The following is an 18,348-nucleotide window of genomic DNA, read 5'->3' as shown; positions in this document are numbered from 1 at the left end:
ACTAAATAAATGCATCAACTTGATTCATAGAATTCGTCGGCCGGGAGTTTCATCACATTACGATATAAATGAATTGTGAAGTTGTTTCAAAATCAATACTTAGTCAATACGTTTCTCCCCCTATTAGATCCGAATTGAATAATTAGTTTATCACATTTAGGACTCTTCCCCTATATTAAAAGTCTCGGAGTGTGCCTTAATTTGATAAATTGTAACTTTATATATTTATAGCCAGGGGCAACGGAGCCCCTTAGGGAGAACGACACCCCAACTGCCCAGTTTGTGGAAATCACAGAACTACCCCTTCTCATTATTTTGGGGTTTTTATTGGGGGGAGGGGGAGGGGGCGTCATGAAAAGTAGCTAATCCATTAAGTAATTTCTATTTTGTTAATTAAGAGTGCCCTGCTGTTGAACAAATTAAAAAAGGATTTAGAAAGTGTTTTATTTTTGTTGAAAATGGGCAAAAACTGGAAGTTTTAGCACGGAAATGTACGGAGGATTTATTTTCTTGGAGAGCTTTGAGGTAAACTTGTGTACCCAAATGAATGTCAAATGTCCCGCTATAGACCTCGAAGATTGTGTCCTTTCCCACTTCCCTATCCCTCACCCCTTACCCCTCACCCCCTCATTCCATCATCCTGTAACTCTTCACCCTCTCACCCCCTCACCCCCACCGTGAGACGTAAAGCTCTTCCGCAACCCATGTGTTCAGTAATGCTCCATACATTTCGAAAGGTAATCATAAATTTACACCAGTCGCAATTCAAGGGTCACGTGGGACAGTAAATGGATGGAATAATTAGACAATTGCTGATAACCTCTCAAATGGGCAACAAAACACATTACGTCCGTGTGCTATTCACAAGAGGTAAATCTACCCTATGAAGAGGGCCCATCTAGTCAGTGGCCTGCACCCCCCCCCCGCCCACCCCAAACTTTAATTGACGTTATTTTGTAATAAAAAATAAATAAAAAAATAGTAAACGTTAATGGGCAGAATTTTCTTCGAATGATCTGACCGTTTTGAAATATTTCTAGAAACATTTTCTAGTAACAATGTTTCACTTACATTTAAATATGCTAAGATAATCTAATAATAATAAAAAATATATATTTATATAAAAAATGGTCTTACCTTATATCCAAGCAGTGAAACTAAATTCGATGAGGGATCCTCAATAAAAACAAAATAGTAATTGTTTGGAGAGAGAATCTTCAACCACTTTTAAATATTAACTTGGTAGCTATTGTTTTTACACTTGTGTAAACAAAATTAGCATTTTTATTCCATCATATGGTCTCTTGATTGGCTTTGCATATATTCATTTATTTTCTCTTTTTTTTTCTTGCCTCATTACTTTATAACCGTTTTCTTTTCACTTCTACACGGAGAAAAACACAATGGGTGCCGTGACAATTCCATTGTATACGAGCTGGCGTCGACGAAATTGATTGTCCGTATCATGAATGTTTGAGAGAAAAAAAGAACTTCTAACTTGCTAATAGAGTCGGTTAACTATTACTAAAAGCTTGTCAAATATGGTGTGACGTCAGATATTGTACATGACAACTCTGTGGTCAATTGAGGGGAGGATGGTTGATGACGTAAAAAAAGAAAGGAGTCTTGATTTGAAAGACATTTAATGATAATAATAATAAGGAAAAAAAGGAAGAGAAAAGAATCAAACTCACTATATTACACCTTAGTAGCTCTAAATCGATCACTTTCTTAAATACAGATGTTGATTACTGAGACTCCAGCAAAAGAAATCTGTCGCCATGATGAAAAATTATCAAAAGAAGAAACCAAACTGAGATGTGTTAAAGCATGACTATATATAGCAAAATAAAAAGAGATGTATCTGTTGAATATTCATGACTCCGTCGTATTATTTGACTTCTCGGTAAGTCACGTTCGAGCAAATATTGCGTCATATAATCTCGTGTCTCGCGCAACCTGTTTTGAAGTTAGCTAGCTTAAAGGAGTTGAATGCAGTTCTAGCAAATTTCCAAATTCTTTCATCTTTCAAAATCATGTTATTCATATTTTTTTCACCGATCGTTTTAATTTTCTCGATTCTGTGATATTTCTTATGTATGTATCTCTAGATCGGAACAGAGAACTACAAATGCTTTCGGGGTTTGGTACATATCGTATATTGGTCACGATATCATAACAAAACACGGCACAAATTGAACTATTGTTGTCATATAGAGGACCGTGGACTGTTGGGAAATCACGTTCTTCCTTAACTGGCGGATATCACATTAGTGTCCATTGCTCCCTACATATCGAGCAGGGTTGTCCAACCTACGGCCCGCGGGCCACAGTCCGGCCCGCCGCAGGGTTGCGTCCGGCCCGCCAGAGATGCTCTACAGTGCGACATTTTAGTGAGCAGATTTATTGGTAACAATTTGAAGCTATATAATCAATCATTCGAACCTTCTGGGTCCAAAAAACTGCATACAGGTCAGTTTGTGTGACACTCTCTTAGCGGAGGGGGGGGGGGGGGCTGAACTTTATTCATCTGATTTATCAGGAAGGGAAATAAATCAGTGCGCTCCGCGCGCAGTGCTCACATTTTGTTGCCTTTGGGCTTCGGGCAAAAAATCGAAAAATCGAGCGTAGGGTTCATGCGGCCCCCTCCTTCATCATAATCATACCACGTGGCCCTCCTCTGCAAAAGGTTGGACAACCCTGATATAGAGGCTGATGACCGGGTGCGATTCCCGGGTGCGATACCTGGAAAACGTCGGAAAAAGTCGATTTACATCATATATTCATGCCTTTACCAACATCTTTAACCAATTCGTGGTAATTTAGATGAAATTTATCCAAAATAGCTATGCAACAAACGAAACATTTTGCTGTATGGCAATGAAACACTTTAGAAACGAATATTGATGATTATGAAAGAAGTATTTCGATCTAATAAGATTATTCACTAATTCCACAAAATATCTGTAACATTTCGAAACGAACCTCTTTAAGCCTCGTTACAAATAGTTAAACTGTTTATTATTAAATTCGATGTTTCGCTCACTGACTTTTCTTCTGCCCTCACGTTGGGTGCACTTTTTTTGGTCACCAAAAACATTTTTTATTCCTAAATACCAGTATTACGTCGATGGAAATATTTACGTCGTTTTCTTTGATATGATACGATGGGCGTGGTGTCGTGTGATGTAACGTGATGTGATATATGATGTAATAAGATGTGATGTGTGATTTAATGTTGTGTAATGTGATAACATATCATGGGATTTATGGGATTTGGTGTGATGTAATTTGTGATGTAATGTGTGATATTGTGTGATGTGATGTTGTGTTATGTGATGCTGCGTGATATCATGGGATGTGATGTATGTATGGTATTAGGTGTGATGTAATTTGTGATGAAATGTGTGGCATTGTGTGATGTGATGTGCAGTGGCGTGATATCATGAGATGTGATTGTGGTATTAGGTGTGATGTAATTTGTGATGAAATATGTGGCATTGTGTGATGTGATGTGAAGTGGCGTGATATCATGAGATGTGACAGTGGTATTAGGTGTGATGTAATTTGTGATGAATGTGTGGCATTGTGTGATGTGATGTGATGTGGCGTGATATCATGTGATATAACATGATGAGATGTAACGTGATGTCAAGTCATGTCATAATATGTTCCTCTTTAGCGAAAAGGTATTTCATAAATATAATATTTTTAAAATTAGCATTTTACTCATATGCGATTTGATGCCTCTTTTCTTTAACTCTAAAACATAACGTTTGTATTCTACAACACGAGAATAACATCATGCAGCTTCGGTCAGTGGCGGAGCTAGGGGTATTGGTCAGGGGGGCGAGAATGGTGGGTAGGGGCGCTTGCGACACTATCTAAGCGGAGCGCCACCACAGGTTGGCGCGGAGGGTACAGAAAATGTTTTGAGTAAAGATACATCCTAGATCGCCGGAAATGACCCTTTCCGGGCCTTGCTAATTTGCAGATAAACGAAGAATAAATAGGTGTCATCGCCATTTTGTTAGAAAATTACACCAACAAATTGTGACAAATGTCAATAGGTATTGAGAGCGCAATAAGAAAGTCAATAATCGCGAATAAGTAAAAAGTGGTAAAAAGCTGAAAAGTGCGCCAGCAGTCCATTTGAGTCCGTCATGGGGGGGGGGGGGCATCCGCCCCTCTGACTGTATGGACGCTCCGCCACTGGCTTCGGTCCTCTGCCGAATATGACGTCATTGGGGTAATTACCATACTAATTGTCTCAGTTCTTCCTTTCGTTAAATTTCTAGCACACAAAAAAATGATTCGATATATTCCAGACTATTATTTCAATGATTTACTCGAAAAGTACTGAAAGTGAAAAAATAAACGCGGAAGGCATTCTTTAATTTAAACTTCGAAGAACTTGTATATTTTCATGGTTTGAACGTTATGAAAGTAAAGTGAGTAGAAAGGTAATGAAATGGAAATATTCGCTGCAAATTTGACTCAATGTACCTTACTTCCTTATATACATCAAATAACAAATCTAACATCGTATAAAACTTGACAAACAACCCATTAGGGTGCTCCGAAACCAAAATGGGATCCTGGTAAAAGAATTCTTTTGTTGTTATATTAAAAATGTTCATAAATTCCCATGCACTGCAGCAATTTCAGAACCATAAGGTCGAAACGAAAAACGTGAAAACTTTGTCAGTAAGACTGAGTTTCCAATTTAACCGATAAATATAGTACGGTTAGTTCACATTAGTCAGGTGAGTATAGTCACGTGATGTTAATGTGCATATTACTACATATTAGTTGAATAATTACTTAATGGAACAAATGAGGGATTAATTGTCACGGACTTCTATAATTGATGGATTACTTACACCGATAGCACTTTGGTATGGTGCAAGTTATTTAACACTTGAAGGTTTAGATGCTAGCTCTTAAAGTGCTAATTGATGACTAGCACCGTGTTGGAGCTACTAAATTAGCACTTCAGTTTTTAGAGTGTATATATATATATATATATATATATATATATATATATATATATTCTTATTATACGTATTCTTAATTTTCAAATCCTTGGCACAAGCTAGAAATTATTTCATGATTTTATGTCGTGACAATATCTTGAAATATTTGTTTTTCGTAAATGTGATATACAATGGTACTATCAACTCCTTCTTCTTGATTTGCATATTCACTTTCTTTTACTGAAGAGTAGTAAACACTGCCCTGTTCCTCCGGCCCCTTGCCGGATATGACATTAGTAGGGCCACTACCATGTGCGTTACTTCCGTTTTCAGTCGTCGTTGGATTTCTAACAAGAAACAAATAGATATCTTGTTACCAAAGTGACATAGAACACCAAAAGTATACTTATATGTATGGACGAGCAATTTCTTAACCACCGCGGTACCAAATTGACGTGATACGTGTTCAGCATTGCATCTTATTTTCAAAAGCATATGCTATGGTGAATGCGGCAACCCAATAAACTCATATATATATATCGCTTCTTGGCTAAGATCGTGTGTAGTATCTGTTCCCTTTCGAGGGGAATGGTGATGCACACCCGACGATAATCGCACAGTCACAGTCCCGATGCAAGGGGACAGGGGTTGGAAGCGGATCAGTCGTTCGGTAGTTTGGTTTTCGTACCCAGGTTCCATCCTGGGCGACTTTTTCTTATATATATATACATATAAATATATATATATATATATATATATATATATACCTACCTATATATATATACCTACCTATATATATACCTACCTATATATATATACCTACCTATATATATACCTACCTATATATATACCTACTGGTCATACTTACGTCCTTCTCTTTCTTACTAAGATGAACACTGCAGCCGCAATCGCTGATGTGATTACCAAACATATTACAAGGATGACCACGACTATAAGTCCTGAATCTGAAAATATAAGGCAACCGTAGGGGTCAAAGGTCATGATCATTTCAAATTATAAGAAATTGCTAACAAATATGACTTTTTGAATGTGTTTCAAAGTATGAAGAAAACAGTTGTTTGGACGGTGAAAATGTTCAAAATTTCTTATCCAGTTATCAATTACTTTCTAGTTAAGATTCCATTGAGCCGAAAAAGTAGACGGTATCTCGGTTTGATCACTTAAATCTTCATTCTGTGACCTCTCTCTCTCTCTCTGGCTTTTTCTTTCTCTTTTCTACTCCTCAGAGTCAAAAGATTATGTCAAATATCTTTCATACAATGTAACTTAAGTCATGTCCACAGACGTTCAACTAGGACAAGTCCATCAGATTGTTCGCTTGTTTGAGGTCTTCAAAGCATGATGGTTCCTCCACTGATGTATCCCAGAACCTACACCAAACAATTAAAGACTTTACTCTCATAATATGTTAACTTATTGATTTCTAACTCAAAATCTTGGCCATTTTTTGCTATAGAGCAGCTCATTCTGGTGGTTGTCGAGTTAATGATACAATGACCTTAGCTGCAAACATCAAGATGGAACGAATGCCTAGGCAAAATTGAGGAAATCTTCAGGTCACGTGATTTTGAGATGCAAATGCTATATTGTGTACCAACATAGACATCAGCGGCATATATTAAGCAAACACGTTTATCAGACTAGCCCAAGAACTATACTTACCTCCATACGGTTTAGAGGTCAAAGTTGTTACTGCAGTAGCACTGGTTGGAGATTCTGACAAGCAAAGTAAACATTACACTAATTTGTAATGAGATCGAAATCTTACATGAACCAGCCAATGACATGAAACATATTTATTGTGATAAATAGAAGTCAAATGTCATCTCCAGAAGCAAACACATTTATCAGACTAGCCCAAGAACTATACTTACCTCCATATTTAGAGGTCAAAGTTGTTACTGCAGTAGCACTGGTTGAAGATTCTGACAAGCAAAGTAAACAGTACACTAAGCTTTCATGAGATCGAAATCTTACATAAACCAGCCAATGACATGAAACTGTTTTATTGTGATAAATAGAAGGCAAATGTCCTCTTCAGGAACACATACACATCCACACTCAAACATATTCTCTGAAGGTTTCCTTATCAGCCGTAGAAAGTAAAGAACGAGTTATACTTAACTCAATGATTGACACTTTTAGTCAAGTGGATGCATCGTATGGAACTTAATTGTCATCTTTAATAGAAAGACTACATCTCCACTTGGGTCAATATAATATAGAGATATGAATTACACCTGCGTTTACCTAGCGTGGTGGCCAATTGGCTAAGGCGTCGGACTTGTGATCCAAGGATTGCTGGTTCAATTCCTGCCTAAGTTCAATACATTGTGTCCTTGGGCAAGATGCTTGATCTCAATTGCCTCTTTCCATCCAGGGGTTAAACATGTTACCTGTGAGGTAACTTGTAATTGGGAGCAGTATAAAACTGCAGCAGACTGGAGGGATTGTCTCTGGGACAGGTTATGTAATGTCAGCGGCATTCACTAAGAAAACACTTTTATCAAACTAGCACAAGAACTAATTACCTCTATTCGCTTCAGTAGTCAAAGTTGGTACTTCAGTACTACTGGTTGGAGGTTCTAACAAGCAAAGGCAAACACCTTTAAAGAGCAAACACCTTTATCAAACTAGCACAAGAACTACTTACCTCCATTCGCTTCAGTGGTCAAAGTTGGTACTTCAGTACTACTGGTTGGAGGTTCTGACAAGCAAAGGATACAGTACACTAGTTTGTAATGAGATCGAAATCTTACATGAACCAGCCAATGAAATGAAACATATTTATTGTGATAAATAAGTATTACCATCATTTCAAGTAAAAAGCATTTTTATATAGATCTATAGAAGTAACAACGACGAGGGGAGGAGGCTGGTTTAGAAGAAAAATGGCCTCTATAGGCACACATACACGCACGCACACACACGTGCACGCAAACACACACAAAAGGTTCTAGGAAATATGGCAATTGACAACTTGGACTTTACACTTGATTTAGCTATTAAAGTCTCTCACTATTTTTCAAGACAAAATAATCCCAGCCCTTTCTGCAGACATGTAAAACGTCCAACAAATTAAGCCGTCATGAATCTTAGTAAACTGTGCGATGTAACAACAATATGTAAGATTGGCTACACAACTCATTAGCACTTATATCAACGATAGATACCGAGCAAAGGTGTTTATATCCAATATAAGTGAATAATCAGCTCTTCCCCGAAAATGTACTTGGGTGCTGTTGGATGACGTCATATTTTATTATTGTGTTCGAATGGATTATTTTAGGCCCAAAATATTGCAAGTCCTTCAACTTTAAACTTTAAACCATTGACTTAAAATTTTATGATAGTGGTCTTTGTGAAGAATAAGCCCCCCCCCCTCTCCTGTCCCGTCCCACTCTTACGTCAGCTACGAAAAAAACTTGTTCCGTTTGGGAGATGTCCTGGTTTAAAAGTCGTGTCTGGCAGCCGTCATTTTAGAAATCTGTGATTTATAACGCCAGTAGGATCCGAAACATTTTACTTTCTACTTGTTTTCAAGGTAGAATGTTAACAGTGTTAACATTGATATCAATGCCAACATATAGGTCATATTAAGAGCTTCATAAGTGAACATTCAGCATGTGTAAAACCCATCTCTATCAAAATAAAAAACATGAAAAAGTAAAACCAAAACGCATTGAAACAAATGTGGATCGATGATTTCTTGTTTAGACCTGATCAGAACTCTATTCGTATGGAACTTTATTCTCATCTTTAATAGAAACACTTCATCTCCACTTGGGTCAATAGTATATAAAGATATGAGATACACCTGCGTTTACCTAGCGTGGTGGCCAATTGGCTAAGGCGTCGGACTTGTGATCCAATGATTGCTGGCTCGATTCCTGCCAAAGTTCATTACGTTGAGTCCTTGGGCAAGATGCTTTATCTCAATTGCCTCTCTCCATCCAGGGGTTAAACAAGTTACCTGTGAGGTAACTTGTAATTGGGCGAAGTATAAAACTGCAGCAGACTGGAGGGATTGTCTCTGGGACAGGTTATGTAATGTCAGCGGCATTCACTAAGCAAACACCTTTATCAAACTAGCACAAGAACTACTTACCTTCATTCGCTTCAGTGGTCAAAGTTGGTACTTCAGTACTACTGGTTGGAGGTTCTAACAAGCAAAGGCAAACACCTTTAAAGAGCAAACACCTTTATCAAACTAGCACAAGAACTACTTACCTCCATTCGCTTCAGTGGTCAAAGTTGGTACTTCAGTACTACTGGTTGGAGGTTCTGACAAGCAAAGGATACAGTACACTACTTTGTAATGAGATCGAAATCTTACATGAACCAGCCAATGAAATGAAACATATTTATTGTGATAAATAAGTATTACCATCATTTCAAGTAAAAAGCATTTTTATATAGATCTATAGAAGTAACAACGACGAGGGGAGGAGGCTGGTTTAGAAGAAAAATGGCCTCTATAGGCACACATACACGCACGCACACACACGTGCACGCAAACACACACAAAAGGTTCTAGGAAATATGGCAATTGACAACTTGGACTTTACACTTGATTTAGCTATTAAAGTCTCTCACTATTTTTCAAGACAAAATAATCCCAGCCCTTTCTGCAGACATGTAAAACGTCCAACAAATTAAGCCGTCATGAATCTTAGTAAACTGTGCGATGTAACAACAATATGTAAGATTGGCTACACAACTCATTAGCACTTATATCAACGATAGATACCGAGCAAAGGTGTTTATATCCAATATAAGTGAATAATCAGCTCTTCCCCGAAAATGTACTTGGGTGCTGTTGGATGACGTCATATTTTATTATTGTGTTCGAATGGATTATTTTAGGCCCAAAATATTGCAAGTCCTTCAACTTTAAACTTTAAACCATTGACTTAAAATTTTATGATAGTGGTCTTTGTGAAGAATAAGCCCCCCCCCCTCTCCTGTCCCGTCCCACTCTTACGTCAGCTACGAAAAAAACTTGTTCCGTTTGGGAGATGTCCTGGTTTAAAAGTCGTGTCTGGCAGCCGTCATTTTAGAAATCTGTGATTTATAACGCCAGTAGGATCCGAAACATTTTACTTTCTACTTGTTTTCAAGGTAGAATGTTAACAGTGTTAACATTGATATCAATGCCAACATATAGGTCATATTAAGAGCTTCATAAGTGAACATTCAGCATGTGTAAAACCCATCTCTATCAAAATAAAAAACATGAAAAAGTAAAACCAAAACGCATTGAAACAAATGTGGATCGATGATTTCTTGTTTAGACCTGATCAGAACTCTATTCGCGTGTGTTTTTAAAACATTAAAACATTTTGTGATATCTCCGGAATGGAAAAAGATATTTTTCTTAGATGTTTTTAGGATAAGTTGCTCATGACAGTCATCTCTATGTCATATATCAATGATGATATTTGGGTTTCCAGGCTGGAGGGTGGGATGAGGAGGGGGTTGTTCATGACAGTCATCTCTATCACGTAGATTAATGATTATATTTTGGTTTCCTGGCTGGAGGGTGGGATGAGGAGGGGGGAGTGGGAAGTGTTTATGAGAGTCATCTTTATCACATAGATCAATGATGATATTTGGGTTTCCTGGCTGGAGGGTGAGATGAGGAGGGGGAGGGGGGGGGGGTTCATGATAGGCATCTCTATCACATAGACCAATGGTGATGATTATTTTATTTATTTATTTATTTGTTTTGCCACAAAAGCACAAAGTGGGTGTGTGTCTCCTTTTAAAGTGACTTACTGCAGTGCTCAGCGTAATCAGAGCAACAGTTCTGGAATTCTTCACAGAGGTTGTTACAATGGCAGTCAGCGGATGAATTGTACGGAGCACCGCATCTCGTGGCACACGATGCTAGCTTATCTACAGAAAGGAAGATATTCCAACTGAACACTTTAAAATAAAACATAACCTCATCAATGCGAAATATAAACATAAGAAACGAGAAAGAGAGTAAAAAGATGTATATAGCTTTAGTTGGTTGATCTCTTGAGTAAGGCAAAATATGTCACCCACACAGGTCTAAGCAATTGTTGATTGTCATAGTTGAAAGGTGAAATAGGACTAATGCACTAATGCTGCTTACTTCGGCCGACTGATTGAACCAAAGCCAATTAAGGCAGAGCACTGATCCGTCACGTTACAAATTGTCAGGGCGCACCTAATTAATGTTAATATCGTAAAAAGCAATCGGTTCATAAGTGGTATGACAGAGATCAACACATCAGAAAAATGCCACTCCACGACCGTTTTCATCCTTTGAGGCTCATCAGGCGAAGGTAGGAATCGAACCACGAACCATTGTGTCACAGTCCGTACCACTCGACCACAGTGATTCTACTGGTGTGTGAATGCGTATAAAATGGCTTTGAATAACTGTCAATCAGGGCATATATATATATATATATATATATATATATATATATATATATATTAATGTGTGAGTTCGATGACGGGGGTGGGGGGGGGAGGTGGTGTATGTGCTTTATAGTGGAATTAACTTGTTGATTATAGTGCCCTGCAGCTAAGAGTGAATATAACTCGACCGAATGGTTTCGAATGTAAGTGTGGCTAAAACGCGACTTAAGTGTGCGAGGGAAGGGCACCAGGACGGGGTGTAATGTAGGGTGTAGTGCTTGTTATGACTGTAGTGCCTGCAACAATTAATATCACGTGTACTTAAACACATCGCATACATTTCTAAACTGTATCGAACACTTACTACAGTCTTTATAATCTCCGCAGCAGTTTCCACATTTAATACACTGGTAATCGCATTGACAGTTGCGGTTTTCATCATATCTATCGAAACAACGACCATCACAAGAACCTGCAATAAAAGCAGACGGAAGAAAGAGTGGGTCCGACTTATGTTTAAGTCTTGAGCAACACAATAACAAAGAACGGGAACACATTTGGTTTGGTTTGGTTTGGTTTGATTTGATTTGATTTATTCATCTCTCCGAATATACCCAAATTTTGGCAACAAAAGTACATCATCGTGATGGTTTGATTGTTAACTACAAAATAGTACTGATAGTAAGAGTTTTATAGACCATCGAGATTGACTGCTTAATGGAGCTTTAAGACTTTAATGTCCTCAAGTGACATGTCACAATGTGATACAAACTTAACAGGAACAAATAGACAGTTGTAGAATACCATCCACACCATGCATTGTTATGTTTTATTTGAAGTTAAAAGAACATGTTTTGGTTGAATTATTAGAGTTGCTAAAAACGTGATCGGTTAACATGAAAAATTAAGGAATGCACTGAGGAGCCTTCGTCATCATAAAGTTTGCCTTAAAGGAGCAGTCTCGAGATTGGGCCATATATTTTAAAAATGAATATCTTTAAAATAGCTGTAGGAACATGAATGACACTCAAACTGCTTTTATTTTGTCTTGTACTAAAACATATCAATACTAATGTTCTTCCCAATGTCATCCTTGCAATTTCCGAAGAGGAACTATTATCCAACATTCATCTGCATCTGCATCGTTTCTTCTTTTAATCATTGTCATTATGGATAATGCAATGCCCAGATAGCACCTGAAAGTTAACTTATGACCAACAACAGCCCCCACCACCACCACCACCAACCACCACCCCACCTCCCTTCACCCTATATTTACTTGAAAAGGCATACGGAAACACGAGTTATAGTTTAATAAGACACAAACCCAACCATCCTCTCCAGTTAACATGACAAAGACCTTGGGTGATGACCAACTCATGTACAAACGGCTTAGAAAAATCTAGCTCCGTTTTGGGATGTATCCAAATCTAAAGGTCTGGGGTTTGTCCTTTATAAATCCATGATGGCAATCGTCACTAGCATATGAAACCTTTAACCTGTACTTGTTTTTCTTGTCACATTTTCATGGTACAAAATGTGAACAGTGTCAACGCTAAAACTAATGCCATCAAATACGACATATAAACAGCTTCAATATATTAGAGGCAGCAACTCCATTAAAGAAAGAAAAAATTGTATAATAGAACTTAAAAGAATAATATAATAAATTGAAACACAATTTACCCCATATTGTCACATTTAGGCTTATTCAAGTCTTTAGTCTTGTGTGTGAGGGAAGATTAAACATGTGATATTTCCCAAAGGGAATACGATTTTTTCTCTTTCATATAGCTGTTTGGAGGAGGTGATCATCACAGTGATCTCTATCTGGGGTGTGTCTCTTGGCTGGAGGGTGGGGTGAGGAGGGGGAGGGGGTAGTTGTTGATGACAGTGATCTCTATCACATAGATCAATCATGGTGGTCGGGTGTGTTTCTCTTAGCTGGAGGGTTGGATGAGGAGGGGAGGGGCAGGGGGCAGTTGTTGATGACAGTGTTCTCTATCACATATATAGGTCAATGATGATGGTAGTTTTTAGACCGGACCTCGATATGCAGTAATATTCGTGAAACTTATCTAGCTGGAGGTGGGGATGAATTTCACATAACATTGTAAGTATTACTCAACCTTATGGTCATCGGTACTTACCGCTACTACCGCCCATGTCAGTGCCTGTGGTTTCACAGCTGCTCGTTCTTCTTTTGGCTAAAGAAAATGAGAAGCAAGTAGACTACATTTAGTGTCAAAACAAAATTACAAATGTGTGCTCATACTTCCTCGAATATATACTTCACAACTGTAGTTTTATGGAGACAATCAGAAAATATGCTAAATTTTCAACAACTTTAACAGGAACTATTTGTTTTAGTTCATGTTCAATATATCAATGACACTCAATGAACTTTCGGATTCCCTGCATCATCAATTATGGAGTTACATGTAAACCAAAGCAGGAAAGAGGAAGGAAATTAATGAAACCTATTAGTATCAACATATTTCAAATCTTTCGGGTTTAATGGAAAGTGTCTCTCTATCACTCGTCTTTACATGATGTAAAATTTGATCATATTAGGCTTAACTTGACTATTAATATTGTTGCGGAAAATTACTCAAAATTCACCCACCCCCTCCATAAGATAAGAAGAGTAGTAACAGTCTAAAATCTCCATTTTACTTTCTATGCTACAAGAAATATAGAATACACTGCCAGAATTTATAAAGAATACTTAAAACGAAACATACAAGGAAGGAGAAGCCTAGGTGCTTCAGAACGAGTATCATACTTGTGTGTTTCAGAGCCTTTTATTGATTGATTGATTGATTGATTGATTGAAGGATAAATGTCATCTATCGATAAGCGCATCTATGAAATCGCACATACAGCGAGGGAAATAGTTACTATTCTAGACTTGCTAAGTAAGAATTTTTGTACCTTTTCACCAAGTCCAAAGTTACGTCATAGTAGGCTACTCCGACGATGCTATATAGCTGCACGGCGTCTTATAACGCTGTGGACATACTCAGTAATCTGTACCTACCTTGGACAATCCCAGATCGTCGCATCGTTTGGCTCAGCAATGTTGTAATAATCAAACTCCACTGTAACAATGTTTGGGTTGTCCATAGCCTCATGGTACTACTCAATACGTCTTTACATCCGATATGCACCAACAACACCTATATACAACTTATATACTATATTGTTCAGAAACAGCGGCTTAAATAATGAGCTGGGTGAAACAGAAACAGAAACAGAACAGGAAGTACTTCGAAACCTCTTCTAACACAAACGGAACAGTCATACCCTTTCACTCAGTTTAGCCATACTTCATAATAATAACTGTGGTTTGATATCTGCATGTGATTATAAAATAATGAGAATGGCTTGACTCTATTATCGCATATTAATTGCTCAATTACCGTTTTTTACTTTCAAAAACACACCCCACATGTATGTATATATATATATATATATATATATATATATATATATATATATATATATATATATATATATGAAAATGAAAAAATATATATACATGAAAAAATATATATACATATATATATATATATATATGTATATATATATGTTTATATATATACATATATATATATATATTTATATATACATATAAATATATATATATATATATATAATAATAATCAATATAAAATATATATAATATTAATTATTAGTATAATCTCGTGTCTCAAATTCCAAATTCTTTCATCTTTCAAAATCATGTTATTAAATTTCTTTCCCCGATCATTTAATTTTCTCGATTCTGTGATATTTCTTATTTTTGTATCTCTAGACAGGAACATAGAACTACAAATGCTTTCCTGGTTTGGCACATATTGTATATAGGTCACGATATCATAACTAAACACGACACAAAGTGAACTAGTGTTGTCATATAAAGGACCGTGGACTGTTGGGAAATTACCGCCTTCCTTATCTGGATATCACATTAGTGTCCATAGCTCCCTACATATAGAGGCTGATGACCGGGTGCGATTCCCGGGTGCGAGACCTGGAAAACGTCTTCAATTGACATCATATATCCATGCCTTAACCAACATCTTTAACCAACACGTTGTCATTTATATGAAATTTATCCAAAATAGCTATGCAACAAACGAAACATTTGCTGTATGGCAATGGAAGCACTTTAGTACTGAATATTGCTGATTATAAAGAAGTATTTCGATCTAATAAGATTATTCACTAATTTCACAAAATATCTGTAACATTTCGAAACGAACCTCTTTTTAAGCTTCGTTACAAATATTTGAACTGTTTACTATTTAAATTAGATGTTTCAGTCACTAACTTTTCTTCTGCCCTCACATTGGGTGCTCGCGTCACCAAAAACATTTATTATTCCTAATTACCAAGCCAATACTCATAGCTAGTACAGTAACTACTGTTCATGTTCCACAACCGTGCATCAGTAACTACTGCACTGTGTTCGTAACACGGTAACATGTGTTACAGGTGGCAAAATAATTACTGCAAGTTTTTACTTACTGCAAAATTTAAAAATTTAAAAATATACATATATATTTTTTTAAATTACTGAAAATTTTCACCTGTCGGACTCGTATTTCAACGTGTAACAGCTTTCCAGTAATTACTGCGCCAACTGTAACACATGTTACCGTGTTGCGAACACATCGCAGTATATTTACTGATGCACGGTTGTGGAACATAAACAGTAGTTACTGTACTAGCTACGAGTATCGGGTGCAATACCAGTATTACGGTCGATTGAAATATTTACGTCGTTTCCTTTGATATGATACGATGGGTGTGGTGTCGTGTGATGTAACGTGATGTGATATATGATGCGATAAGATGTGATGTGATGTTGTGTAATGTGATGCTGCGTGATATCATGTCATGTGATTTATGGGATTAGGTGTGATGTAATTTGTGATGTAATGTGTGATATTGTGTGATGTGATGTAACGTGATTAGGTGTGATGTGATATATGATGTGATAAGATTTGATGTGATCTGTAATGTGATGCTGCGTGATACCATGTGATGTGATTTATGGGATTAGGTGTGATATAATTTGTGATGTAATGTGTGGTATTGTGGTATGTGATGTGATGTGATGTGGCGTGATATCATGTGATGTGATGTAACGGGATTAGGTGTGATGTGATATGTGATTTGATTTGATTTGTGATGAGATTTGATGTGATGTGATGTAGTGTGACGTGATGTGATATGACATGATGAGATGTAACGTGATGTCAAGTCATGTCATAATATGTTCCTCTTTAGCGAAAAGGTATTTCATTAATATAATATTTTAAATTAGCATTTTACTCATATGCGATTTGATGCCCCTTTTCTTTAACTCTAAAACATAACGTTTGTATTATACAACACGAGAATAACATCATGCAATTTCGGTCAGTGGCGGAGCTAGGGGTATTGGTCAGGGGGGCGAGAATGGTCGGTAGGGGCGCTTGCGACACTATCTAAGCGGAGCGCCACCACAGGTTGGCGCGGAGCGTACAGAAATTTTTTGAGTAAAGATACTTCCTAGATCGCCGGAAATGACCCTTTCCGGGCCTTGCTAATTTGCAGATAAACGAAGAATAAATAGGTGTCATCGCCATTTTGTTAGAAAATTACACCAACAAATTGTGACAAATGTCAATAGGTATTTGAGAGCGCAATAAAAAAGTCAATAATCGCGAATAAGTAAAATGTGGTAAAGAGCTGAAAAGTGCGCCAGCAGTCCATTTGAGTCCGTCAGGGGGGGGGGCATCCGCCCCTCTGACTGTATGGACGCTCCGCCACTGGCTTCGGTCCTCTGCCGAATATGACGTCATTGGGGTAATTACCATACTAATTGTCTCAGTTCTTCCTTTCGTTAAATTTCCAGCACACAAAAAAATGATGCGATATATTCCAGACTATTATTTCAATGATTTACTCGAAAAGTACTGAAAGTGAAAAAATAAACGCGGAAGGCATTCTTTAAACTTTGAAGAACTTGTATATGTTCATGGTTTGAACGTTATGAAAGTAAACTGAGTTGAAAGGTAATGAAATGGAAATATTCGCTGCAAATTTGACTCAATGTACCTTACTTCGTAATATACATCAAATAACAAATCTAACATCGTGTAAAACTTGACAAACAACCCCTTAGGGTGCTCCGAAACCAAAATGGGATCCTGGTAAAAGGATTCTTTTGTCGTTATATTAAAAATGTTCATAAATTCCCATGCAATGCAGCAATTTCAGTACCATTAGGTCGATACGAAAAACGTGAAAAACTTTGCCAGTAAGACTGAGTTTGCAATTTAACTAATAGAGTACAGGTAAGATCACATTGGTCAGGAGCAAGGGCGTAGGAACCGGGGGGGCTGGGGGGCGCCAGCCCCCAGTGAAAAATGTGGAGGGGCGGAAGTATCATTCCGCCCCCCCGGTTCGCAAGTCAGAAAACCCCTTTCTCATTTTCAAATGAGAAAAAAAATCTCATTTGGACACCAAATTGCATCTAAGGCCAGGTGAAAATACAAAATTAAGTCTACAAATTGGAGTGGGTGTTGAAGTGTGCTATATTGCACCAAAGTGCATCTGAGGCCACCTGGAAATGCAAAAAATTGCAAAGGGGGAGGGGGAAACCCCCTCCCCTTAAACCCCTCCCCCAGGCCGGCCATCAGTCTTCAGCCCCCCCCCCACACAAAAGTACCTTCCTACGCCACTGGTCAGGAGAGTATAGTCACGTGATGTTGATGTACATATTACTACGTATTAGTTGAATAATTACTTAATGGAACAAATGAGGGATTAATTAACACTTACTTACACCGATTGGACAATGTCCTGAAATGTAATAGGTTGTGACCTACTAGTGACGTCAGACCACCTGAACACGTGCGCGTGGGAATATGTGTTGCATATTCCCTTATGCTAATGCGCCGCA

At 37.6% G+C, this 18,348-nt stretch overlaps 1 protein-coding gene across 7 annotated transcripts in view; it reads right to left on the bottom strand.

Moving 5' to 3' along the window:
* Positions 1-3,286: 3,286 nt before the first annotated feature.
* LOC139966220 (uncharacterized) overlaps positions 3,287-18,348 on the bottom strand; it is a 36,645-nt gene continuing 21,583 nt past the window's right edge. Inside the window, exons 1-10 of one of the 7 annotated variants that reach the window (XM_071969087.1) lie at positions 14,325-14,655; positions 13,541-13,597; positions 11,755-11,862; positions 10,776-10,895; positions 9,228-9,281; positions 7,651-7,704; positions 6,872-6,922; positions 6,660-6,713; positions 5,845-5,941; positions 3,292-5,323 (exon numbers count right to left, since the gene is read on the bottom strand). In XM_071969087.1, coding sequence (XP_071825188.1) covers positions 5,116-5,323; positions 5,845-5,941; positions 6,660-6,713; positions 6,872-6,922; positions 7,651-7,704; positions 9,228-9,281; positions 10,776-10,895; positions 11,755-11,862; positions 13,541-13,556 — 762 coding nt within the window. In that variant the 5' untranslated portion in view covers positions 13,557-13,597; positions 14,325-14,655 and the 3' untranslated portion in view covers positions 3,292-5,115. Of the gene's footprint in view, positions 5,324-5,844; positions 5,942-6,659; positions 6,714-6,871; positions 6,923-7,650; positions 7,705-9,105; positions 9,160-9,227; positions 9,282-10,775; positions 10,896-11,754; positions 11,863-13,540; positions 13,598-14,324; positions 14,657-18,348 lie in introns of those variants that run through there. The other 6 variants (XM_071969045.1, XM_071969055.1, XM_071969061.1 and 3 more) reach the window with 6 other exon arrangements.

Source organism: Apostichopus japonicus, chromosome 1, assembly GCF_037975245.1.
Source record: "Apostichopus japonicus isolate 1M-3 chromosome 1, ASM3797524v1, whole genome shotgun sequence".
NCBI lineage: Eukaryota > Metazoa > Echinodermata > Holothuroidea > Aspidochirotida > Stichopodidae > Apostichopus > Apostichopus japonicus.
Note: the sequence above shows the minus strand (reverse complement) of the source record. Positions and strands in the feature narration are given on the sequence as shown.